The 27,059-nt window shown below is 38.7% G+C and overlaps 1 protein-coding gene and 1 long non-coding RNA gene across 4 annotated transcripts; one reads left to right on the top strand and one right to left on the bottom strand.

Annotated features, from left to right (window-relative positions):
* Positions 1-2,033: 2,033 nt before the first annotated feature.
* On the bottom strand, positions 2,034-25,592 carry LOC105358324 (uncharacterized). Of its 3 annotated transcripts, XR_013657775.1 has the most exons (3): positions 25,453-25,592; positions 23,644-23,696; positions 23,171-23,310 (listed from the first exon to the last, which is right to left on the bottom strand). It is a non-coding gene; the product is annotated as an uncharacterized LOC105358324 (long non-coding RNA). The 3 variants fall into 3 exon arrangements; XR_002873679.2 differs by lacking the exons at positions 23,171-23,310; positions 25,453-25,592 and adding an exon at positions 2,034-2,173 and having other exon boundaries at positions 23,644-23,770; XR_013657776.1 differs by lacking the exons at positions 23,171-23,310; positions 23,644-23,696; positions 25,453-25,592 and adding exons at positions 2,034-2,173; positions 2,500-2,634.
* LOC111947749 (myosin heavy chain, fast skeletal muscle) lies at positions 7,507-18,786 on the top strand. The gene is made up of 41 exons (XM_023957483.2): positions 7,507-7,526; positions 7,790-7,838; positions 7,924-8,147; positions 8,289-8,432; positions 8,524-8,680; positions 8,770-8,797; positions 8,886-8,997; positions 9,083-9,175; positions 9,261-9,324; positions 9,443-9,541; positions 9,622-9,725; positions 9,812-9,950; positions 10,038-10,156; positions 10,244-10,393; positions 10,471-10,641; positions 10,735-11,041; positions 11,357-11,424; positions 11,514-11,601; positions 11,690-11,807; positions 11,901-12,024; positions 12,124-12,260; positions 12,355-12,610; positions 13,281-13,523; positions 13,597-13,773; positions 13,862-14,007; positions 14,536-14,626; positions 14,843-15,232; positions 15,307-15,433; positions 15,514-15,632; positions 15,737-15,933; positions 16,017-16,200; positions 16,295-16,460; positions 16,589-16,713; positions 16,831-17,139; positions 17,227-17,430; positions 17,509-17,634; positions 17,734-17,904; positions 18,003-18,107; positions 18,189-18,284; positions 18,381-18,512; positions 18,665-18,786. The coding sequence occupies exons 3-41, from the start codon at positions 7,944-7,946 to the stop codon at positions 18,680-18,682; spliced, it is 5,808 nt and encodes a 1,935-aa protein (XP_023813251.1). The 5' UTR covers positions 7,507-7,526; positions 7,790-7,838; positions 7,924-7,943; the 3' UTR covers positions 18,683-18,786.
* Positions 25,593-27,059: the final 1,467 nt, after the last annotated feature.

The raw sequence follows: 27,059 nt of genomic DNA, 5'->3' as shown, positions 1-27,059 counted from the left end.
AGTTTCTTGTCCACGTGATTACCCCTGGGACAATGCAAATGGTTAAGGTTAAAGCCGTTCTTGCGTGGCCTGTCCCTTCTGGATGTTAACAGTTAAAGCGCATCCTGGGGTTTGCAAATTTCGACAGGCATTTCATGCGAGGCTTCAATGGCATGGTTGCACCCTTTCACAGACTCACCTTGGCTAAGGTATGTTTTGTCTGGGTTGAGGGAGCAAATAAGGCGTTTACTGAGGTGAATTGACGTTTTTCTGCAGCTCCTATCCTGACTCGGCCTGACTTCTCCAAACAGTTCATTGTGGAGGTGGATGCGTCTGAGTAAATTTTATTTATATAACCCAATATTACGACAATAGTTGTTTCAATGGGCTTCAAACTTTAAGTTGGACTAGTTGTATATCATTTTTTTAAATCTCATAACGAGGTCATTTTAAACCTCAAGCAAACATGTATGATGTTATCCTTGAAAGAGTTATTCTTACTTTTAGAATAGAACAGTCCTACAAGCTGTAAGAATTTAGAAGCATCTAGTTGCACTTTTGATCATTTTAATTTGTTAAATGTTTGAACAATAAAGAAACCATAATAAGCAATTTTACATTTCAGTGATTCAAAAAGGTTCATTGTGTCTATAAATTATACTGCGTACTTAAATTATTTTTTATCAGACACTGGTTTGTTTGTTTTTTATAAAACGTACCGACATGTTTCAGTGGAATACATTCCGCCTTCGTCAGGGTCGTTATCATCTGGTGGTGTGTGACGTCTTTAAAAACAGATGATTGTGACCGAGGCGGAGTCACCTGTCAAACTTTGACAAGTGACTCCGCCCCTTGATGTCCGTTTTTGCTGGAGGATGTTGCTCCAGGTGTGGAAGAGCAGGAAGGCCCCCTCATCCCGGTTTATGGAAGTGTGGGCTCGCTTTTGGATCTCCACCGCCTCCATGATCCATCTGTGGAATCTGTTGTATCAGTGTGGAGGACTTTGGCCTTTTCCCAGTCCATGATGTGGTTTTCTTGTTTGCAGTGGTCCGTTATGGCTGATTTCATGTTTTCTTGTACTGCCGGTTGTCGTCTTGCTCTTGTTACTATTTTATTTGTTTCCTTTTCGCACTTTTCCTTTTCCCACCCTAACGAAGGCGGAAGGTATTCCACCGAAACGAAACATGTCGGTACCTTTTATAAAAAACAAACAAACCAGTGTCTCTTAAAAAATAATTTAAGCACGCTATACATTTCAGTGTCGTAATTGGGGAGCACCGAGGGGCGCTACTGGTGTGGCTCACCCAGGGAGTCATTTGTGCCAGAACCGCCACTGGTCATAAAATATGAACCAACTATTGATTTGTCCTCAAACATTGACTTTTTAATAGACAGGTAGCTAACAAACAATTATTTCTGTGTCATTTTTTTTGTTCATGATTTTTAAACATTCTCTTTCTTAAAAAAATAGATCTTTAGTCAAGATTATGTTTTTTCATAAAAAAACACAACTTCCAGCTCCAGGACAAGGTCCCCCCTTGACAAAAATTGACTTCTGCACAACTTTTTTGGTTGAAACAATTTCACACCTAATATCTTGGATGGATGGATGGATGGATGGATGGATGGATGGATGAATGGATAGATGGATGGATGGAACAAAAGATAAAATACGTTTACAAATACGTTGACATGGATGGAGTCTTTAATAGCCCCTTAAGAAATTTCAATCCCCATCCGGATATGTTGCTGCCTGACAGTTGGCCATTCTCATTTATTAGATACCTGGTGTGCTTATAAACAGAAAAAGTATATAGAGAAAAACGTATTAAATTTAGTCAACATGTAGATTATAATACGCTGCATTTATGTAAGTATTTTAGCCACAGATTACATCTAAACTAATTTCTTATAAAAAATGACTGCATGAAAATGTTTGCAATTTTACTTATCATACTGGTGGTGTAACTGCTTTACCAGACATGTATATTTAATGTTGCATCCCGAAAATCAACATTTGAACTCAGAAATATCTAATAAAAAAAACACAGAGATGTTTTCCTCAACAAGTTTTATTCAGTGAAATAACAAATAAAAATCAGGAATGTGACAGATGTTTTCCACACGTTTTTCTTTCCATTAGACCAGTTCCCAAAAATTCTAAAACTTTGGAGAAATACCCTGGGATAGTTTCCTAAGAACAAGAGATAAAAGTATCCTTAAAATATATTGTTTACAATTTTCCAAACTGCATATTTGACCAAGATTTTTAAAAGAGATTAGCAGGCAGTTTTTCATTTAACATCTAAGTAAACTGTTAAAGTTAATACAGGTGAGGCAAATATTTTAATTAAGTTTGTGTGTCATGCTGTGTCACAGTTAACTGAACACGCCACTTTACATCTCCCAAGGTGAAAAACATTTCAGAGCTATCAGCAGGCAACAATTTTACTACAAGACAAACGGCACCAAAAAAACAACAAAACAATGTAAGGTCACTTAAAGTCTTCAAACACTTACTTTTCAGGCACTAAGGACCTCAAATTCATGAAGTTGTAACAGGACTGCATCTGCCATGGAGTAAAAGAAGTAGAGCTGTGTTAAAAACTGGGGCAACACATTACTGGAGAAATTAGCCCAACTACGAGGGCTCACAGACCCCTTTCAAATGCTGTGGAAGATCATCCGTCATCATTTTATATCCCTGATACATAAAGCAACACTGGCTGACACTGTCCTACTTTTGATTATGGAGTATACCCTGCCCCAGTCTGAAAAATGTAGATGGTCATCAAATAAATTCAACAGGCAGCTGCAAAACATGATATCTCCCCCACAGCACTGCTTATTCCTGCTCAAAAGGTTAAGAGGACTGGTGTCCTGTTTCTGTAAATGCAAGCTAATTCTTCTAGTAAACAACATTACAGACATATTTGAAGGACTCTACTTTCCTATGCTTTTTCTCTATCTCTCAATATATATATAATATATATATATATTCATATAGCCTATTTATTAATGTAAAAGAAAATTTTTAAATGTTTTTGAAGAAAACAATTGAGAATGTATGATTTTAAGCTCATTTTTTTGACAGACTCCTTTCATCTATTATTTTAAAGAGCTGCACTTTCATTTTTTACTCTATATCTTAGCTTTGAAGTCAACAAGTATTCAGTTTGGAGGGTAGCCAAATATGCATATTTTAATGTAGACTATTTTAATCATGTATCCAAAAGTTTTTGTACTTACACCAAATATACATCATTAAGAGATGTTGGGGAGTCATAAAAGCTCATTTTCCAAATGGCTAATGACATATATATATATATATATATATATATACATATATATATATATATATATATAACTTGCCTCTGGTGGAAGGTTGGCACCAGTGTTCGGCAGCAGCAGAGCTACAATCAGTGTGTGAACGTGTGTGTGAATGGGTGAATTGGACTGTAACTGTAAAGCGCTTTGGGCCTTTGAAGAAAGTAAAAAGGCTCTATACAAGTATTTGCTGTTTACCATTTACCAAATCACTTATAATAATGTGTTTTTTATAAAAGGTGTGTTTTATGTCGACTTTTAATTTCCAATTGTAAAATTATGTAAATCTTGTGGTCAGTGTTCATTTCGAGTATCTGGTTTCTGGCCTTTTTCAATCACAACTGCTGCTGCGATGTTTCAAAGTCTTATCAATGACCTTCCTTAACGATATGATAAACAAATTTGTGGTTTTGTACCTTGATGACATTTTGATATTCTACCCAGATCTCGACACCCACGTGCAGCACATCAGAGCCATTTTACACAGCCTTCTCGAGAACCAGCTGTACTACCCAAAAAATGCAAGTTCCACGCCACTCAGACCAAGTTTCTTGTCCACGTGATTACCCCTGGGACAATGCAAATGGTTAAGGTTAAAGCCGTTCTTGCGTTGCCTGTCACTTCTGGATGTTAACAGTTAAAGCGCATCCTGGGGTTTGCAAATTTCGACAGGCATTTCATGCGAGGCTTCAATGGCATGGTTGCACCCCTTCACAGACTCACCTTGGCTAAGGTATGTTTTGTCTGGGATGAGGGAGCAAATAAGGCGTTTACTGAGCTGAAAAGACGTTTTTCTGCAGCTCCTATCCTGACTCGGCCTGACTTCTCCAAACAGCTCATTGTGGAGGTGGATGCGTCTGAGTCTGGAGTGGGGGCAGTTTTGTCTCAGAGAGCGTCTGTCAATAAAGTTCATCCTGCAAGATCACTCCTGCTGAGAGAAACTACAACATAGGGAACAGAAAGCTGCTGGCAGTAAAATTAGCCTTGGAGGAGTGGCGTCACTGGTTGGAAGGGGCTAACTAGGTATTTCTGATTTGGAAAAATCATTAAAAGCTGGAATACATTCAAACAGCCAAAAGACTTAACCCAAGCCAGGCCAGATGGCCCCTGTTTTTCGACAGGTTCAATTTCTCCCTCTTCTACTGGCCGGGCAGTAAAATTTTCAAGCCCGGAGTTTCAGTGAGAGAGGGAATCTAAAGATTTTACTGCAGCTGCCACCATTGTTACTCCTCATCTTGTGCTGGGAGCTTCTTGATGGGCCTTGGAACGCAAGGTCAAAGCTTCTGTTCCTGATGTGACTACCATTCTTGTAGGATGTCCTTCTGACTGCCTGTTTGTTCCTCCCTCTCTTTGTCCTGCACTTTTCAAGTGGGGTCACTCTTCTCTGTTAGCTTGCCATCCTCTAGTGCTGAGGACTGCGCTCCTAGTGGCTCAGAGGTTTTGGTGGCCCATCATGTCCTCGTACATTAGGGCTTTTGTGCCCTCATGCCCTGTGTGTCCAAGTGTCAAGGTATCCAGAAAGCCACCCACTGGTTTCCTATAACCTGTGCCCTACAAACCTCGGTCCCATATTACAATGGACTTTAATACTGGGTTACCCAACTCAGAAGGTAACACTGTTATCCAAACGATCATAGACAGGTTCTCCAAACTGGTTCATGCTGTGCATTTGCGTAAAATGCCAAGGAGTCATCCAAGGAGTTGGCTGTTTTATCACTAAGCATGTGTTTTGTTCACATGGCCTTCCGTGAAATATCACTTTGGATCAAGGATCGCAGTTTTTTGCCACCTTTTCGAGAGAATTCTGCAAGCACTTTGTCTTTTCAGCAGTCCTGGGCTGAAATTCACATAACACCCTCCAAAATTCTTCAGGATATTCCCCCTTTCAAGCAGCCTACGGTTATCAGCCACTCCTTTTTCCCCACCAGGAACAATCAGCTTCTACCTCTGGTCCTGCTGCATTTGTGAGGCATTGTTGGTGTACGTGGAGCAGATATCGACGCCAGCTCTGGAAAACCAGGAGAGATTCAGTGGCATCATAGGTCAACTGTTCCTGAATACAAGGTAAGAGACGAGTGTGGCTCTCTTCCTCCGATGTGCCGCCGAAAGGGGGAACAAGGAAGCTGCATCCCTGTTATAGTGGTCCATTCTTTTTTTTTTTTTTTTGGTCCACTCTCAATCACTCGGATCATTAACCCCATGGCTGTCAAATTGGAACTTCAGAAAAGCTTGTAGATCCACCCGGTCTTTCATGTCTGTAAACTGAGAAAGATGGTCCCCTTAGCCCCACTGCAAGGTCTTCTCCAGTGCCCTGTTTTGTGGATGCGGGTCAGCTTATTTTGTTAGCCGCCTTTTTGCCTCTAGGAGGGTTGGTCGGAGTGTCCAGGACCTTGTTGATTGGGAGGGTTATGGCCCTGCAAATCGTCAATGGGTTCCAGAGAGTCATTTTCCGGCCCAGGACCTGATCAATTGATTCCACCCGGACCACTCTGACCACCCTCGTATGTCTAGGAGCCAGACTTTGTGAAAGGGGTCATGTTATAGGTTGCCCCCTAGTGATGCTGTTAGGGCCTATTCTTTTGCTGGTTGGCTGTGGCCTCTCACGAATTGGTCACAGCTGCCTGCAATATCCAGTCTAGCTTCCTTATTTTAAGGACTGTTCATTCTGTGTTTGGTTATGGAGCATCTTTTATGCTGTCGCTTATGTTTGGCATTTTGAATAAATCTTTGAAACCTTCTGAATGTGTTATAGTCTTCCTGCTCCTGGGTTTATCCTCCCTGACTAACCACAACAAATACCCTTAATAAAAAGCAGGAACTGAACATTTTACACAACTGACATTCAACCAAAGTATCATTGATGTAAGGGCAGGCATTTGGTTTTGATTTGTGCTTCAACCCCCAAACTGATGAAGAAAATAAAAAAAACAAAAATTGTGCAAATTTTTTTTTTACTTATGGTGCATTTTTTTCTATTAAAAAAAAGCATTTTAAAGCAGTGTTTGGAAGACAGTTCCAAGGTAATGGAGTAGTTCTGTCATTTTGCCCTTTTGGTCATTTTTAATTGTTATATTCTGTGCTGACATTTCTACTTAGACCTAGATTAAGAGCACTGAAAATTCAGGATTTCTAACAAATAGAAAGAAAAAATATTTCTGATTTATATTTTAAAATTCAAATTCACATTGCCAGCCTCTGTAAAGTTAGGTAATGGGTTAACAACATTTCTAATTATGTCCTATAAATAAGCAGTTCTCTCTATGACAAACATGACTCAGCTCTCTCTGCTAAAGGTGGATGTATTTCAAGCACAGGAACACCATCATCGTTACCTGAATTATAGTCCACGCTAAACTTGGCAGTCATAGACAATTTATGACCTTTTCCCAGGTTGACTGCTCATTAGAAATTGTTATCCTGTCAGTATTTTGAAAAAATAACAATTAGACACAGTTTATTACTTTGTTTTTCACTGTCACAAATTATTTTGTCATTTTTTTGCTGGGTGTAAAACTGTCAGCTGCCAATTCTGCATTAACCTCATTCCACAGAGACATGTAACACATACAACACATACAAGACCATCAACTGGAATATTATTTTCGATGTCATGACCTTTATGTCCAGTAACTATAAACCACGGGTATACCAAATCTTCTTTGAATCTGACACTTTAGTTTTTACTGTTGTATTAAAAGTGATAGGACATTGAAAAAGATACATAAACATTTTTCCCCAACACGATTCACAAGATAAAGGTACTTCACAAAGGGGGATAATGTGAATCGGAAAATAAAATGTGACACTTATCAACAATAATAATAATGGATTTTTATAATAAACAAATAAATAAATCATGATAAACTTTTTTATACTAAGATTGATTAAAATCATGGGAGATGTATTATTTTTTTTAACTTCTAAATTATTCAAAAACTGAAATCTAATAATTTGAGTAAATCTGTAAAAAGCTTTGAAAATATTATTATAATGTTAATTAAATATTCTTAAAATAAATATGCACTTAGGTGTATTATATTATCTGATGAAACATGAAACCAAAATATTTGTTTATTTTTGACTCCTTTGATATCAAGCAGCAAGGTGTCAAGCTTGCATGACCAAATCTAGTGGGGGGCTTTTGCTGATAAAGCAGAGATGCAGTATATAAGAACGGCAGTCATGGGGCTTGTGCTCTAATTGAAAGGCATTTCAGACAGGTCAGTGCAATAAACTCTCCAGATTTTCAGTGCTTCTATATGGTATGAATGATCTAGTTGTTAATTACAAAAAAAACTTGTTTTCAAAATAATTTTTTTTATCATTTTGTGTAAATATTGGCATTTATAGGTAAATGTTTTGGTTGTAAATTGTGTTTATTTTGCAGTTTATTATTTAAGTAATCATGTCATATGCTGAGAACTTTAGGCAAAAATACAACTTAAAAATTTAAAACTGAACTTTTTCTTACTTTTTTTTGCAGCATTTTGATATACCGGGACTCATCAAACCAAGGATTTCCATCTGCTGAGGTACACTATATCAGACAGAATTTTGTTTTTTTTCCTGCTTTGAATTGTGAAATAGCTCTCAAAGAATATTTTTCCTAATCTGTAGGCCCCACTAAAAGTGCCATCATGAGTACGGATGCTGAAATGGAGCAGTATGGCCCGGCGGCCATCTACCTCCGGAAACCAGAAAGGGAGAGGATTGAGGCCCAAACAGCACCATTTGATGCCAAAACGGCCTTTTTCGTTGTTGATGCAGATGAGATGTATCTCAAGGGTAAACTCATCAAAAGGGAGGGTGGCAAAGCCACTGTGGAGACTGAAGGAGGGAAGGTAAGAAAAAGAAAAAAGGAGATCATATTAACTTTATAATGTGGCTCAACTTAGTTTAGCACTTTTTTGTTATTAAAGGAGTTTTATGATGTGACATCTTTTCAAAAAAAAAAAAAAAAAAATTAAACTATTATTCTACAGACTGTCACTGTGAAAGAGGATGATATCTATCCCAGAAACCCTCCAAAGTTTGATAAGATGGAGGACATGGCCATGATGACCCACCTTAATGAGCCCTCTGTGCTGTTTAACCTCAAAGAGCGTTTTGCATCATGGATGATCTATGTGAGTTTTAGCTTATTTTGTTTTACTTTATTTTATAATTGCGATTGCTTTTGTTCCATTTCAGAAAAACAAAATGTGTTTTCTCTTATAGACCTATTCTGGGTTGTTCTGCGTGGTCGTGAATCCATACAAGTGGCTTCCTGTGTATGATGCTCAATGTGTGTCAGGATACAGAGGAAAGAAGAGGATTGAGGCTCCGCCCCATATCTTTTCCATCTCTGACAATGCCTATCAATTTATGCACACAGGTGATGCTGAATTTTCAAACATAATAACAAGTTTATGTTTGTTATGTTATGGGGAAACTTATGTAACCCTTGGATGTTTGCTTGTTTAGATCGTGAGAACCAGTCTATCCTGATTACGTGAGTATTAGACATATTTAAATACAAAATATTTGTCAACTTGAGGAAACTTACTCCAAAGGCATAAAATGTGAAATGTGTATCCCAGTGGAGAATCTGGTGCAGGGAAGACTGTCAACACCAAGCGTGTCATCCAGTACTTTGCAACAATTGCTGCTCTTGGTGGAAAGAAGGAGCAGCAAAGCGCTGGAAAAATTCAGGTAAAGTCACTGAATTGGTCTCAGATTGTTTTACAAAATGTGATTGCATATGCATGTAATGTAAAAATATACTGTGTCCTTGCAGGGCTCGCTTGAGGATCAGATTGTTGCTGCCAACCCTCTGCTGGAGTCCTATGGTAATGCCAAGACTGTGAGGAATGACAACTCCTCCCGTTTTGTAAGTGTTGGAATCATTCTAATGGTTTGAGAATATGAGTCACTTTCTTCTTACATGCAATAATGTTTATCATTATGTTGTTCAGGGTAAATTCATCAGGATTCACTTTGGTTCCAGTGGAAAACTGGCTTCAGCTGATATTGAAACTTGTAAGTTAACAGCCAAACAAGTGGCATGAAAAACAGCCTCTATTGGTCTTTAACATGTACTTCTGTAGCTAAATTGTATTTCAGAAATACTAACTTTCTTTTAACTGGTTGATTGCAGATCTGTTGGAGAAGTCTCGTGTCACTTACCAGTTGTCTGCTGAGAGGAGCTACCATATCTTCTACCAGCTGATGACGGGCCACAAACCTGAGCTCCTGGGTATGATATTGTAAAACTCGAATATATGGAAACTCAACAATTATCTTGTAAACCCATAAACACTGATTTTTCTCTTTTAGAGGCTCTTCTTATCACCACCAACCCCTATGACTTCCCATTGATCAGCATGGGTGAAATCACTGTCAAGAGCATCAATGACGTTGAGGAGTTCATTGCAACTGATGTAAAACAAATATTTTATACTTGTTCTTAAATTATATTTTGAAAAAGGTAAGAGATATTAATTTGTACTTGTGATGTGCAATGCAGTTGGCCATTGATATTTTGGGCTTTAATGCTGAGGAAAAGTTAGGCATCTACAAGCTGACTGGTGCTGTGATGCATCATGGTAACATGAAGTTTAAGCAGAAGCAGCGAGAGGAGCAGGCAGAACCTGACGGCACTGAGGGTAACTGCCAAATTACCACAGTTCTCATAGTGTCAAAGATAAAATGTGTTTTTTATTCATTAACACATTTATTTCTCTTTTCATTAGTGCCTGATAAAATTGCCTACCTGATGGGCCTAAACTCAGCTGACATGCTGAAAGCTCTGTGCTACCCAAGAGTCAAGGTTGGAAATGAGATGGTCACCAAAGGTCAGACCGTCCCGCAGGTAAATATGAAAATTAAAACATGGCCATGGACAATAAACAGAGCACATACTGAATATGCAAATGATACTACACTCTTTATTTTCCAGGTCAACAATTCTGTCAGTGCTCTGTGCAAGTCTGTCTATGAGAAAATGTTCTTGTGGATGGTCATCCGCATCAACGAGATGTTGGACACAAAGCAGTCAAGACAGTACTTCATTGGTGTGCTGGACATTGCTGGATTTGAGATCTTTGATGTGAGTTGCAGCTGAGAAGATTTAAAAAAATGCAAGAATTCAAGCTGATTGAAATGTTCCCCTACATTTACTTACAGTACAACAGCTTGGAGCAGCTCTGCATCAACTACACCAATGAGAAACTGCAACAGTTTTTCAACCACACTATGTTTGTCCTGGAGCAAGAGGAGTACAAGAAAGAAGGCATTGAATGGGTGTTCATTGACTTTGGCATGGACTTGGCTGCCTGCATTGAGCTTATTGAGAAGGTGATGAACCATTTAATTGCTTGTGTTTTTAGATCAACAAAGTTGAGGGGGAGGTGTTCAGCTATTTTAACATGAACTATTACTTTTTCTAAGCCAATGGGCATCTTCTCCATCCTTGAAGAGGAGTGCATGTTCCCCAAGGCTTCTGATACAACTTTCAAGGGCAAACTGTACGATCAGCATCTTGGCAAGAACAAGGCCTTTGAGAAGCCTAAACCTGGAAAGGGAAAAGCTGAAGCTCACTTTGCCATGGTTCACTATGCTGGAACAGTGGATTACAACATCACTGGCTGGCTGGACAAGAACAAGGACCCACTGAACGACTCAGTGGTGCAGCTCTACCAGAAGTCTTCAAACAAACTGCTGTGCTACCTCTATGCAGCCCAAGCAGGAGCTGAAGGTAAGAATGGAAGTCACCCCATAAAAACTTGCAGATTTTTGAAGAATAGTGATCAAAATGATCACTATTGCTTTATGTAAATACTTTTGTCTCAAAACAGAGATATAAGCTTTTTTGTTCTTTTTCACAAAATATTTTATGAACATGTGATTTATGTTGCCTATGTTAATTTTTGAGAGATACTGAAGTTCAGAGAGGACGTATAAGTTTAAACTAAATCTTTCATTTCATGCTTAATATATAACTCTAGGAAGAAAAAAAAGGAATTGTGATACAATTATCATTGTTCAATCAGATCTTTTTTTTTTTGAGCAGAAGCTGCTGCCAAGAAGGGTGGTAAGAAGAAGGGTGGCTCCTTCCAGACTGTGTCTGCTCTTTTCAGGGTAAGTCTTCCCAAAAAATATTTTGTTAAAAACAATCTAAAGCGTTGGTGGAAAAAAAAGACCTCTTATGTCTTAATATGGACCCACAGGAGAACTTGGCCAAACTGATGACAAACTTGAAGAGCACTCATCCCCACTTTGTGCGTTGCCTGATTCCAAACGAATCAAAGACTCAAGGTTAAAAAGCTACAGTGCTAATGTTTGACCTAATTCTTTTAAGATTTCAGAACATTTATTGTGAACTTAATGCATTCTTGTTTTTCAGGTCTTATGGAGAACTTCTTGGTCATCCACCAGCTGAGGTGTAATGGTGTGCTGGAGGGCATCAGAATCTGCACAAAGGGTTTTCCTGGCAGAATCCTCTACGGTGACTTCAAGCAGAGGTAAAACCTGGATTTATGTAAAAGTGAATCAGTGTAAATGACTTAAAAAAATAATCAAAACAAAAAAAAAAAAATGTTATTTTATTTGTTTAGATACAAAGTATTGAATGCTGCTGTCATCCCTGAGGGACAGTTCATGGACAACAAGAAAGCTTCAGAGAAGCTGCTTGGCTCCATTGATGTAGACCACGAACAGTACAAGTTTGGACACACTAAGGTATCATTTAAAGAAATGTTGTTAACAAGCTAACTTTGCAAATACAATAAGTAATTCATGTGCACACTTAGTGAATTTATTGTCCGATGTCAATCTCAGGTGTTCTTCAAAGCTGGTCTGCTGGGTACACTTGAGGAGATGAGAGATGAGAAACTGTCTTCACTGGTGTCCATGACTCAGGCTCTCTGCAGAGGATACGTTATGAGGAAGGAGTATGTTAAGATGACGGAGAGAAGGTAAATTATTTGAGGATCCTTTTTTTATATGTAATGACAAATATATAACAGAAAACATTTGTGTTAAAATGTACACTGTGTTTTGTGCAAACAGAGAATCTGTCTTCACCATCCAGTACAACGTCCGTTCATTCATGAATGTGAAGAACTGGCCATGGCTCAAACTCTACTTCAAGATCAAGCCTCTTCTGCAAAGCGCTGAGACTGAGAAGGAGCTGCAGGAGATGAAAGGAAACTATGAGAAGATGAAAACAGACCTGGCTGCTGCTTTGGCCAAGAAGAAGGAACTGGAGGAGAAAATGGTTTCTCTGATGCAGGAAAAGAATGATCTGCAGCTTCAAGTGGCTTCTGTAAGTTAGAAGTTGCTGCAAACATGAAATAAAAACTACCTAAAACATTGATGTCATTAATCTGTTAATAGGGTAGATAAAGAAAGTATAATAGCTCAAAGTGGCTGGGATAAATAAACAATTGACCAGCTGTAGTTTTTAGGTGATTCAAATAAAGTAAAATGGGAATTAGGTAAAAATGTGCAGACAGAGACGATGTAAAATATGCAGTTTCTGCAAACCCTTTATAGTCTTACGTTTACTCTGGATTAGGTCAAAAAGAGTTTCCTTGCTAAGGCCTGAACAGCAGATCTAGTTCAACACACATATAACTTGGATTTCAAAACACACCTTGGCCTTTGTGCATCTATGAAATATTTTATTTGATGTATGTCAATTAAGATACTTATTTTTTACCCACACAACACTTTGAACTGAGTGACACTGTAGGATTTTGTCTTACTAATGTGTGATTGTGACTGGTAGTGACTTGTTCTTTTTAGTCAATCATTTTGTGATATTTTTAAGTACCATGGAGCTGATTAATGACTAAAAAGAAATGTTTTCATGTTTTTCTTTGTATCCATTTAGGAGGACATTGATAACAACTAAAATTGCATTAAACCGTTTTTTGTTTGTAACGACCACAAAAGTTGCAGACCATTAGCTGATGCATTTGTTTAAACTACAGGAAACAGATAACCTCTCTGATGCTGAGGAAAGGTGCGAGGGACTCATTAAGAGTAAAATCCAGCTGGAGGCCAAACTCAAAGAGACCACTGAGAGACTGGAGGATGAAGAGGAAATCAATGCTGAGCTGACTGCTAAGAAGAGGAAGCTGGAGGATGAATGTTCTGAACTGAAGAAGGACATTGATGACTTGGAGCTCACCCTGGCTAAAGTGGAGAAGGAGAAACATGCCACTGAAAACAAGGTTAATGTCAAACTATTGTACACATTTTATATATATTAAAAATATAAATTGTAACCTTTTATGGTACTCTAAGGTGAAAAACCTGACTGAGGAAATGGCTTCTCAAGATGAGTCCATTGCAAAGCTGACCAAGGAGAAGAAAGCCCTCCAAGAGGCCCATCAACAGACACTGGATGATCTCCAGGCAGAGGAAGACAAAGTCAACACTCTGACCAAATCCAAGACCAAGCTGGAACAGCAAGTGGATGATGTAAGAAAAGAAAAAAACTTCTGTCAAATTAGACAGAAATAGATGATCTGAAGAAGTTATTTAACAATGAAATATTTTTATCTGACAGCTTGAAGGTTCATTGGAGCAAGAGAAGAAGCTCCGCATGGATCTTGAGAGAGCCAAGAGGAAGCTGGAAGGAGATCTGAAACTAGCCCAGGAATCCATAATGGATCTGGAAAATGACAAGCAGCAGTCTGATGAGAAGATCAAGAAGTATGATTTTAAATTTGAGAGTAATATATTAAATAGTTTTTTAACAGTATTGACTAATGTCTGTCCAAACTTTGTTTTTTTGTTATGTCAATTTTTATAAAACCCATGTAATATTTGTATAGGGAAAAACAAAAATCTTGATATACCTGACTCTGATATAACTAAACACAATTTAAAAAAACTTTTTTCGAAGAAAAATAATTTGATGAAACCTGCTAATCAAGAAACATACATGCATTTTAATGAGTGTACAGTGATCCACAAAATCATATTTTGATTGTAGTATTGAGTATGATGTGTTAAATTGTATTTAAAACCATATTAATTTCTGTCCAAACATTGGTTGATGTTCTTTCAGTATTTATAAAAATTAATTTGAATCATTTTATAGTGAAAGACAAAAATCTTGGTAAACCTGATTTTTTATATAACCAAACACAATTTGTTCCTTTGAATTTTTTTCAATTAAATCTGCTGTGTATATAGATTTAAAAAATATATTTCTACTTTTAATCATTTTGTAAACAGGAAGGACTTTGAAATCAGTCAGCTTCTTAGCAAGATTGAGGATGAACAATCCCTTGGTGCTCAGCTTCAGAAGAAGATCAAGGAACTCCAGGTAAAAAATATATATATATACATGTACACTGTTTGTGTATATATATATATATATATATATATATATATATATATATATATATATATATATATATATATATATATATATATATATATATGTATATGTGTATATGTGTGTGTGTTCTTTTGACTTTGAAATTGTCAAAAGTTGTTTTGAAAGACACCTTGAAAATATTTGTCTGGACTTTAATTTTAGGCTCGTATTGAGGAGCTGGAAGAGGAGATTGAGGCTGAGAGAGCTGCTCGGGCTAAAGTAGAGAAGCAGAGAGCTGATCTCTCCAGAGAGCTTGAGGAGATCAGTGAGAGGCTTGAAGAAGCTGGAGGGGCAACAGCTGCTCAGATTGAGATGAACAAGAAGCGGGAAGCTGAGTTCCAGAAGCTGAGGAGAGATCTTGAAGAGTCCACGCTGCAGCATGAAGCTACTGCAGCAGCTCTCCGCAAGAAGCAGGCCGACAGCGTTGCAGAGCTGGGAGAACAGATCGACAACCTGCAGCGTGTCAAGCAGAAGCTGGAGAAGGAAAAGAGCGAGTACAAGATGGAGATTGATGATCTCAGCAGCAACATGGAGGGTGTTGCTAAATCAAAGGTTTTTCTTTGTTCAGTCTTTTAAATGTTCTTTGTCAACATATAATTTCTAAATTAAACATGTCATTTTTTAAGGGCAACTTGGAGAAAATGTGCAGAACTCTGGAGGATCAGCTGAGTGAGCTCAAGGCCAAAAATGATGAAAACATTCGGCAACTGAATGACCTGAATGCACAGAGGGCAAGACTTCAGACCGAGAATGGTCAGTCACTTGTAACAGAAAAAAAGTCCCTTTTTGGAGAATTTCAATTAACCTAACTTCTTTTACTTTTAAATTTCTAGGTGAATTTTCTCGCCAGCTTGAAGAGAAAGAAGCTCTAGTTTCTCAGCTGACCAGAGGCAAACAGGCCTTCACTCAGCAGATTGAGGAGCTGAAAAGACTTGTGGAGGAGGAAGTGAAGGCATGGGAACCTTTAACTACTGTTTTTATTCTTAGTTGTGGTGTTTTACAGAATTGAGTGACTGGTGAGACCACTACTTAGATCTATTTTTTTTATTCTGTCAGGCCAAGAACGCTCTGGCTCATGGTGTTCAGTCAGCCCGCCATGACTGTGATCTGCTCAGAGAGCAGTTTGAGGAGGAGCAGGAGGCCAAGGCTGAGCTGCAGAGAGGAATGTCCAAGGCCAACAGTGAGGTGGCTCAGTGGAGAACCAAATATGAAACTGATGCCATCCAGCGCACTGAGGAACTGGAGGAGTCCAAGTTAGTCAAAGCAGTTCATCATTTCATCAAACTATTCTGTCTCTCGCTTCTTTTAAAACATTCACTCCATCCATTTGCTGCAGGAAAAAGCTTGCCCAGCGCCTGCAGGAGGCTGAGGAGTCCATTGAGGCTGTGAACTCCAAGTGTGCCTCTCTGGAGAAGACCAAGCAGAGGCTGCAGGGTGAAGTGGAGGACCTCATGATTGATGTGGAGAGAGCTAATTCTCTTGCTGCAAACCTGGACAAGAAACAGAGAAACTTTGACAAGGTACCATGTTCATCTGACAGTTAAAAAAAGTAAAACATGTTAGGAAGATACACTTACTTTAGTAACAAACCTGCAACCAATGGATAACCTGTAGGTCCTGGCAGAATGGAAGCAGAAGTATGAGGAGAGCCAGGCAGAGCTTGAAGGAGCTCAAAAAGAGGCTCGCTCTCTCAGCACAGAACTGTTCAAGATGAAGAACTCCTACGAGGAGGCCCTGGATCAGCTGGAGACCATGAAGAGGGAGAACAAGAACCTGCAGCGTATGTAGTCCCCTAAAGAACCCATACATGGAGATGTGGCTACAAGGGAACTTTTAACATAAAGTGGACTTCATCTGAAGCTCTAAAAATAGATGAACTTTCTGCTTTATTCACCTTTTTCTTTGTAGAGGAGATCTCAGACCTGACGGAACAGATTGGTGAGACTGGAAAGAGCATCCATGAGCTGGAGAAAGCCAAAAAGACTGTGGAGACTGAAAAGAGTGAAATTCAGACAGCTTTGGAGGAAGCTGAGGTAAAACGTCTTCATCTGAGAATTTACTACTACTGACATGACAGCACACATTTTGGTTAACTGCCTTATTTTATTACTGTAAATGACTTATTTTGATGTCTGTTTGAAATTATTAAGGGAACTTTAGAACATGAGGAATCCAAGATTCTCAGAGTACAGCTTGAGCTCAACCAGGTCAAAGGTGAGATTGACAGGAAGCTGGCAGAGAAGGACGAGGAGTTGGAACAGATCAAGAGGAACAGTCAGAGAGTGATTGAATCCATGCAGAGTACTCTTGAGGCTGAGGTCAGGAGCAGAAATGATGCCCTGAGAGTCAAGAAGAAGATGGAGGGAGACCTGAATGAGATGGAGATTCAGCTCAGCCATGCCAACAGGCAGGCTGCTGAGGCCCAGAAACAACTCAGGAATGTTCAGGGACAACTCAAGGTGAGTTTGAAGACACTTTAAGTGCATTCAAATGTTCATAGAATAGAAAAGGAGTTGTGTCTCTCTAACCTTTATTGTTGTTTTCAGGATGCCCAGCTGCACCTTGATGATGCTCTGAGAGCACAAGAAGACATGAAGGAACAGGTTGCCATGGTGGAGCGCAGGAATGGTCTGATGTTGGCTGAGATTGAGGAGCTGAGAGCCGCTCTGGAACAGACAGAGAGAGGACGTAAAGTGGCTGAACAGGAGCTGGTCGATGCCAGTGAACGTGTCGGACTGCTTCACTCTCAGGTTTATATTTAACAAAACAGTTAAAAGCTGTCCACCACTAGAGAATCACTAAACTCTGTTATCAATTCCTCTTTTCAGAACACCAGTCTTCTGAACACCAAGAAGAAGTTGGAGTCTGATCTTGTCCAGGTTCAGGGTGAAGTGGATGATGCTATTCAAGGAGCAAGAAATGCAGAGGAGAAAGCCAAGAAGGCCATTACTGATGTAGGTTCTTCATTGTTTCTCATAATACATTGATATAGATTTGCACAGGTCTTGTTTATGCTCCCTTCAATCTATAATTTAAAATTACATTTAATTCAGGCTGCCATGATGGCTGAGGAGCTAAAGAAGGAGCAGGACACCAGCTCTCATCTGGAGAGGATGAAGAAGAACCTGGAGGTCACAGTGAAGGACCTGCAGCACCGTCTGGATGAAGCTGAGAACCTGGCTATGAAGGGTGGAAAGAAGCAGCTCCAGAAACTGGAGTCTAGGGTATGAGATTAATATGCTTTGCATTTGTGTTAAATAAACTGTAAAAAGGATTGTACCCTAAATAAAAGCAAATCATTGTTTTATTTATCTTTATACAGGTGCGTGAGCTGGAGAGTGAAGTAGAATCTGAGCAGAGACGTGGAGTTGATGCAATCAAAGGAGTTCGCAAATATGAGAGGAGAGTGAAGGAGCTCACTTATCAGGTACATATCTAATTTTACATCTAACAACTAAAAAAGGATTTTGTGTGTAAGTATCTGTTTTATTTTAATTTATTTACCCAGACTGAGGAGGACAAGAAGAATGTGGCCAGGCTTCAGGATCTGGTTGACAAGCTGCAGCTCAAAGTCAAAGCTTACAAAAGACAGGCTGAGGAAGCTGTGAGTAAAATAGTTTTTAAAGAATGACAATTTTGCAGTGACAGACAAGAAAAGTAAAACAAGCATAAAAACTTATTTGAATGTAATTTTACACAGGAGGAGATGGCCAACACACATATGTCAAAGCTCAGAAAAGTCCAGAATGAATTTGAGGAAGCTCAAGAACGTGCTGACATTGCAGAGTCCCAGGTTAACAAGCTGAGAGTCAAGAGTCGTGATACTGGAAAGGTAAATGATAATGCATCATGCAATACAAACCCTCCAAAACATTGATTTTTCACCTGTTTATAATTTGCACATTCTTTATTATTTAACCATTTAGCATTAAGATCTAATCAACTTCATGTGTGACTGGTATTTTTTGTGATTTTTCTTTACAGTCTGAAAGTGCAGAATAAGGGAGAAGATTCAGATTTAACATTTTAACAGTATTTCTGAAATATGAAACAGCTGTTAAAAAGTTTTTCTATAAAATGTGAATAAAGTTTGCATTTTATCATAATCTAAGTTCTTCTTTTCATTATTTATTTACTAATTAGTCTTAAAAATTTAATTCTGTTTTGTTTTTTTCCATTTTCATCACTAGTTCAAAACCTCAGGATAAACATACAAAACCTAAAATTTCTATGTATTTACGATCTACACAAACACTTACAATACTTGTAAATCTTAAATTAGAAGACTTTGGAATCTTTTTTAATAATAACAAGCTGACAGCAGCTATTTCAATTAATTGTTGTGAATTGTCAAACCACTGCCAAGCCACCAACTAAAATAGCTGACAGTGCAAACAAAGACACACACAAACAGGAAAGGAGTTCAGGCAGCAGCTTTACTGGAGCATTCGGAGTAAACTTGGCTGTTAAGTTTGCCGACACTCTAATAGATAGACACAGACCTGTCATTTGTCAAAATTTTACAATCCTGGAAAATTGCATGCAGTTTGTAATATTTTAAAATTCGTTTGGATCCGAATAAGAGGACTTTATTTTATTTCTCAAAATATGTCGGCTGTATTTTAACAGATTACTTGACATTTTTTAAATATGAGTGAAATTAATACATTTTATTCAGTCTGGTACCTGAGGAAGCTAAAAATAACCACTGATAATACGTTTTTTTTGTCTGAGTGTGTGTGTGTGTATGACCATTATGGCTGACAGTGGGTCAGCCACAATGTCCAGCTTCTTCATGGAATATCTGGAGAAGAACGCACTAACATCTGCACTTTAGCACTGCCAGCCAAACCAATGGAAACGCTACGTTGATAACGTTCTGGAAAAATCAAAAATGGACACACACAGCAGATCACAGACAACTTTAACACCATGGACGACACGGGACAGATCCAATTCACACATGAAGAGGAAAAGGACAACTCCATCAATTTCTTGGATATAAACATCACTCACACAGGAAATAGGGACATAAAAAATCAAAGTATGCAGGAAACCAACTCATACCGACCAATATTTATCATGGATATCAGAACACCCTACCACTCACAAGATATCTGTAGTAAGAACCTTATTTGACCACACAGAGGAAATACAAGGAAACAGAGAAGAAAAAATAGACAAAGAAGACAGAAAATAAAGGAATGGTCAGACTACCATACATCAGAGGAGTAACAGAATGCATCCAAAGGGCCATGAAAAAACATGACATCAGCACCCCTGTCAAATCGTATAAAATACTCAGGCTACTACTGGTACAGCCAAAAGACGATTGAACAAAACAATGAATGAAACGTCATCCACGAAATACCATGTCACACCTGCCACACAACATACATCGGAGAAACAGAACGCACCTTCATCACAAAAAAAATGAACATCAAAAAGAGTGCAAAAAGGAAACAAAGAAAAGACTAACAAGAGCAAGACGACATCAGGCAGCTCAAGAAAACATGAAATCAGTCATAACGGACCACTGCAAACAATAAACCACATCATGGACTGGGAAAAGGCCAAAGTCCTCCACACTGATACAACAGATTCCACAGATGGATCATGGAGGCGGTGGAGATCCAAAAGCGAGCCCACACACCACGAACCGGGATGAGGGGGCCTTCCTGCTCTCTCAAACATGGAGTAACATCCTCCAGTAGAAAACGGACATCAAGGGGCGGATTCACCTGTCAAAGTTTGACAGGTGACTCCGCATCGGTCACAATCATCTGCTTTAATATACGTCACATCTCTACCATCTGATGACGACTCTGATAAAGACGGAAGACATCAGTCAAAACATGTCAGGTATGTAAAAAAAACACAACTGTGTCTAATAATAGAAAAAAACGAAAAAGCCAGTAATAATACAGACACTATGAACTTTATTGAACTAACCAAAGGAACAATTCAGAGTCACTATCTAACCTATGTTTTTGGACTTCCAGACTGTGTCTGTTGTCTTCTGAGTATGCTTTCCAAAATATTTTTTATTAGAAACTATTTGTTCATTTCCCCCCAAATTTTTATTTAAGTGAGACAACAACAACAACAAAAAATACACTGGACAAACAGATCTGATAAACAAAGATAACAACCATCACAAACGCAAGAAAAAAGGGGGAAAAGAGGAAAAGTTTCTGTGTGTGTGGGTGTGTATGCATGTGCATGTGAGAATAAGACAACAAGAGAGAGAATTCCATTCGATTATATACACACAATCTTGAACCGACAATCATGCATTCTGATAGCTATACAAATCTAGGGATACATTAATAGAGATTCATATAGATAGAAAGGAAAGTTTAGGATAATAGAAAAGTCAAGCACAAAACCAACAATAGAAACAAAAATCATCTTGTCATTATTACAAAAAATATCGAGTAGTTACCCCCAACCATCAGATGCCCTATTCAGACCCTTTTCAGATGACATGAATGGGGTACAGTAGAGAGAGTCGGGGGAGAAACGGGAGAGCAAGGTCAACACACCCAATACCAGAGAGGCTGAGACAGTCCCCCCCCCCCCCCCCCCCCACTGCTCACCTGGAACCGGCATAGGAATGAAAAATGTAAATCAAGTGGTAGCATACAATCCTTACAAGCACAAAGTTAAGAGACAAGCCGTTCCTAAATGAAAGATTGTAGTTCAGTCATACCAGTGGAAGAAGGTAATAAATTGGCTAAACAAATGTATTCAAGAAACAAGTTTTTACATATGGACAAGTTTGTGGTGTTTTTTGATTTCCAATTCATAAATATAGTTTTATTTATTTATTTTAAAAAAAAATTTTGCAATGGTTATTGCTACAACAAGAATAAATATATTCTTAGACTGTTCAAGTTTCAATAGTGATAGTTCTAGGAAAAAGGCCTCAGGGTAAACCAAGGCCAAAATCACAAACAAAACCCCACCTAACTGAAATATGAAACCTAACCTGTAAAAAAAAGAAGGAAAATCACTGACAAAACATTAACCTCCCTAGACTAACATAAACAGAATAAAACATACGTGAAAGAAAAGGACAGTTCCCACCATAGCTTCACTTAAACATAACTACAAACAAAAGATTACTCAGAGCGGGCCTGAACAAGACAGAAAAAAAAGAAAAAGTCTACTAAACACGGCCACAGCCGTCACACCCACTTACCCAAGATTAAAATTAAACTTCTTTCCCAAAGAAGCATTTATCCTAGAACGAGCATCTACAGAAAGCGGTTGCTCTCACAGAGCATGCCACACAAAATCAAGACACGCCACATAAACTCAGGACGTACAACACAAGATGCGCCACACAAACTTAGAGCGTGCCCCTCAAACTCAGGACGCACGCCCCTCAAGGCATTCGCCCCTCAAGGCACGCGCCCCTCAAACTCAGTACGTTCCACACAAAACACGCCCCTAAACTCAGGACGCACGCCCCTCTCAATTGGCTGTCCCAAGTAGAGTGAATATACCGGATACTGGACAAATCTCTGATTCAAATCCCTTTTTTTGGCATTTTTCATCTTGTGTAGGAAATTCTATGGAGGGTTTTGTAATGTATTAGTTGTAAATTAGTGTTTTTTGTCATTATATAGATATTTTTATATATTTGAGCCCAGTACTCAGTATTATGAGAAATTAAAAGATCATTTCCCCACTATATTTTAGGAAGTGATGAAAAGTCATCTGAGAGCACGATTATTTTGTATATTTTAGAGAGAAGTTTCTTTGTTGATGTTTTTTTTTAATCTGTTACTGCAGGCAGAAGAACCTAGATTCATTTTAATTGCAGAAATTTTTAGCTTCAATTGAAGATTTAAGTAGTAAATATTCTAAAAAATTCACTGTTCCTGATGTTGTATTCCTGGATAAAATAGGAAAATGGGATTAGACCACTGGAATTAAAAATATGTTTAAGATATGTAATACCCTTACTGGCCCAGTTGTGTGGATTGTTTCAGGATTTAAGTGGATTGTGAATTTACAATACAATTCAAGTTTATTTATATAACCCAATATTACAACAATAGTTGTCTCAATATAGTTTTTTTTAATTTTATAATGAGTTCATTTTAAATCTCAAGTAAACATGCGTGATGTAATCCTTGAAAGAGTTATTGTTACTTTTAGAATAGAACAGTCCTACAAGCTGTAAGAATTTACAAGCATCTACTTGCACTTTTGATCATTTTAATTTGTTAAATATTTGAACAATAAAGTAACCATAATAAGCAATTGTACATTTCAGTGTCGTGATTGGGGAGCACCGAGGGGCGCAACTGGTGTGGCTCGCCCAGGGCGTCATTTCATCCAGAACCACCACTGGTCATAAAATATGAACCATCTATTGATTTGTCCTCAAACATTGTCTTTCTAATAAACAGGTAGCATCACAAAAATCAACTTTTGAACCCAGAATTATGTAATTAAAAAAAGAAAAAGACACAGAGATGTTTTCCTCAACAAGTTTTAATCAGTGAAATAACAAATAAGAATCAGGAATGTGACAGATGTTTTCCACACGTTTTTCCTTCCATTAGACCAGTTACCAAAAAATTCTAAAACTTTGGAGAAATACCCTAGGATAGTTTCTGAGGAAAAAAGATGAAAATGTCATGAAATATTTTGTTTACAATTTCCCAAACTGCATATTTGACCAAGATCCTTAATTCAAGTTGTCAGGCAGCCACGGCAGTTTTTCATTTAACATCTATGTAAACTCTTAAAGTTACTACACGTGAGGCAAATATTTTAAACAAGTTTGTGTGTCATGCTGTGTCACAGTTAACTGAGCACGCCACATTACATCTCCCAAGGTGAAAAACATTTCAGAGCTGTCAGCAGGCAACAATTTTACTACAAGACAAACGGCACCAAAAAACAACAAAACAATGTAAGGTCACTTAAAGTCTTCAAACACTTACTTTTCAGGCACTAAGGACCTCAAATTCATGAAGTTGTTACAGGACTGCATCTGCTATGGAGTAAAAAAAGATGTAGAGTTGTGTTAAAAACTGAGTCAACAAAAATGAGCCAACTACGAGGGCTCACAGACCCCTTTCAAATGCTGTGGGAGATCATCCGTCATCATTTTATATCCCTGATACATAAAGCAACACTTGCTGACACTGTCCTACTTTTGATTATGGAGTCTACCCTGCCCCAGTCTGAAAAATGTAGATGGTCATCCAATAAATTTAACAGGCAGCTGCATAACATGATATCTCCCCCACAGCACTGCTCATTTCTGCTCAGAAGGTTAAGAGGACTGGTGTCCTGTTTCTGTAAATGCCAGTCAATTCTTCTAGTAAACAACATCACATTACATATAAACATAACGAAAAAAAATTACAAATGTTGTTGCAAAACTAATTTTTAAAGAAAACAATTGAGAATGTATGATTTTTAGCTCTTTTTTTGACAGACTTTACTATTTCACCTATTATTTTAAAGAGTTTACTTTCATTTTTTACTCTATATATCTTAGCTTTGAAGTCAACAAGTATTCAGTTTGGAGGGTAGCCAAATGTGCATATTTTAACATAGACTATTTTAATCATGTATCCAAAAGTTTTTGTACTTACACCAAATATACCTCGTGAAAAGATGTTGGGGAGTCATAAAAGCTAATTTTCATATGGTTAATGACATATATATAACTTGCCTCTGGTGGAAGGTTGGTGCCAGTGTTCGGCAGCAGCAGAGCCACAATCAGTGTGTGAACGTGTGTGAATGGGTGAATGGGACTGTGACTGTAAAGCGCTTTCGGCCTTCGAGAAAGGTAGAAAAGCCCTATACAATATACAATTATTTGCTGTTTACCATTTACCATTTTACTGAAAACATTGTTTTATTTAAAGGTGTGTTTCATGTCAACTTTTAAATTCCAGTTATAAAATTATTTAAATCTTAAAAATATCTCAACAATACCTTATATACCTTATCCCTCTGTCCAATATTAACAAGAGTCTAAATATATTCTACATTTAAAAGTAATATCTATATTTAATGTGCCATCACAACAATGTCATCGATTACATTGTGCTTTCTTGTCAATAAAATTCTCATCCTGGGTTATATATATATATTTTTTTCTTCTCTTGAACAGACATGAGAGAGTAAGAAACGGAATTTCGATTCATTGTATGTGATGCACATGTGAAGAATCGACAATAAAGTTGACTTTGATTTCAGCATTCTGAAATAAAGGAAGAACAGAATAAAGAGTACAAAGAGATAAGCATCTGTGGCATTAGTTATTATCATAAATTTGCATTTGAATGATGGCCCCTGTCCTATATTAAGCATCTGTGGCATGAGTTCATTCATCTTTTAATGCGTTTGTACCTTTCGGGGTCACTGGACTCCCAAATGCTGCTGCAATGTTTCAGAGTCTTATCAATGAAGTACTCAAGGATATGATAAACAAATTTGTGTTTGTGTACCTTGATGACATTTTGATATTCTACCCAGATCTCGACACCCACGTGCAGCATATCAGAGGCATTTTACACAGCCTTCTCAAGAACCAGCTGTACCACCCAAAAAAAATGCAAGTTCCACACCACTCAGACCAAGTTTCTTGTCCACGTGATTACCCCTGGGACTATGCAAATGGTCAAGGTTAAAGCCGTTCTCGCATGGCCTGTCCCTTCTGGATGTTAACAGTTAAAGCGCATCCTGGGGTTTGCAAATTTCGACAGGCATTTCATGCAAGGCTTTTAGAGACTCACCTTGGCTAAGGTACGTTTTGTCTGGGATGAGGGAGCAAATAAGGCGTTTACTGAGCTGAAAAGACGTTTTCTCCAAACAGTTCATTGTGGAGGTGGATGCGTCTGAGTCTGGAGTGGGGGCAGTTTTGTGTCAGAGAGCGTCTGAAAATAAAGTTCATCCTGCAAGATCACTCCTGCTGAGGAAATCCACAACAAAGGTGACTGAGGGCTGCTGGCAGTAAAATTAGCCTTGGAGTAGTGGCGTCACTGGTTGGAGGGGGCTGAATAACCATTTCTGATTTGGAATAATCCTTAAAAGCTGGAATACATTCAAACAGCCAAAAGCCTTAACCCACACCAGGCCAGATGGGCCCTGTTTTTCGACAGGTTCAATTTCTCCCTCTCCTACTGGCCGGGCAGTAAAGATTTCAAGCCGGGCGCTCTTTCACACCAGTTTCAGTGAGAGGACGAATCTGATTCTACTGCAGCTGCCACCATTGTTTTTCCTTATCTTGTGCTGGGAGCTTCTTGATGGGCCTTGGATTGCATGGTCAAAGCTTCTTTTCCTGATGTAACTACCATTCTTGTAGGATGTCCTTCTGACTGCCTGTTTGTTCCTCCCTCTCTTTGCTGCACTTTTCAAGTGGGGTCACTCTTCTCTGTTAGCTTGCCAGCCTGGAGTGCCGAGGACTGCGTTGATAGTGGCTCAAACGTTTTGGTAGCCCATCATGTCCTCTGACGTTAGGGCTTTTTTGTCCTCGTGCCCTGTGTGTCCAAGTGTATTTGTATCCAGAAAGCCACCCGCTGGATACCAACAACCTCTACCTCTTCTCTTCGGACCTTCTCTTCGGTGGAATTCTCTGATGGAACTCTTTACTGGGTTACCCATCTCAGAAGGTAACACTGTTATCCTATCCATTGTAGATAGGTTTTCCAAACTGGTTGATGCTGTGCCTTTGCATCAGCCAAGGAGTTGGCTGTTTAAGTCACTAAACATGTGTTTTGTTAACATTGCCTTCCACAAAACATAACTTTGGATCGAGGACTGCATTTTGTTGCCACCTTTTGGAGAGAATTCTGCAAGCACTTGGTCTTCTCAGCTGCCCTGGGCTGTGTATTCACATTACACCCTCCAAAATTCTTCGTGATATTCCCCTGTTCAAGCAGCCTACAGTTATCAGGCACCCCTTTTTCCCCACCAGGAACAATCACCTTCTACCTCTGGTCCCGCTGCATTTGTGAGCCATTGTTGGCATACATGGAGCAGATATCGACACCAGCTTCTACAAAATCAGGAGAGATTCACTGCAGTGTCATACCGTCATCAGTCAGCTGCTCCTGAATACAGGGTGAAAGACAGAGTGTCTCTCTCTTCGCCCGATGTGCCGCTGAAAAAGGGGAAGCTGCATCGAACGCTACCGCCGGGACCACTCTGACCAACCTCACATGTCTAGGAGCCAGATTTTGTTAGAGGGGTCATGTGATGGGTTGCCCCCTAGTGTTGCTGTTAGGTCCTGTTTCTTTGCTGGTTGGCTGTGGCCTCTCCCGAATTGGTCACAGCTGCCTGCACTTATCTAATCTAGCTTCCTTATTTGAAGGACTGTTCATTCTGTGTTTGGTTATGGAGC

The sequence above is a fragment of the Oryzias latipes genome, chromosome 8, assembly GCF_053564925.1.
Source record: "Oryzias latipes strain Hd-rR chromosome 8, Olatipes_Hd-rR_3.1".
Classification (NCBI taxonomy): Eukaryota; Metazoa; Chordata; class Actinopteri; order Beloniformes; family Adrianichthyidae; genus Oryzias; species Oryzias latipes.
Note: the sequence above shows the minus strand (reverse complement) of the source record. Positions and strands in the feature narration are given on the sequence as shown.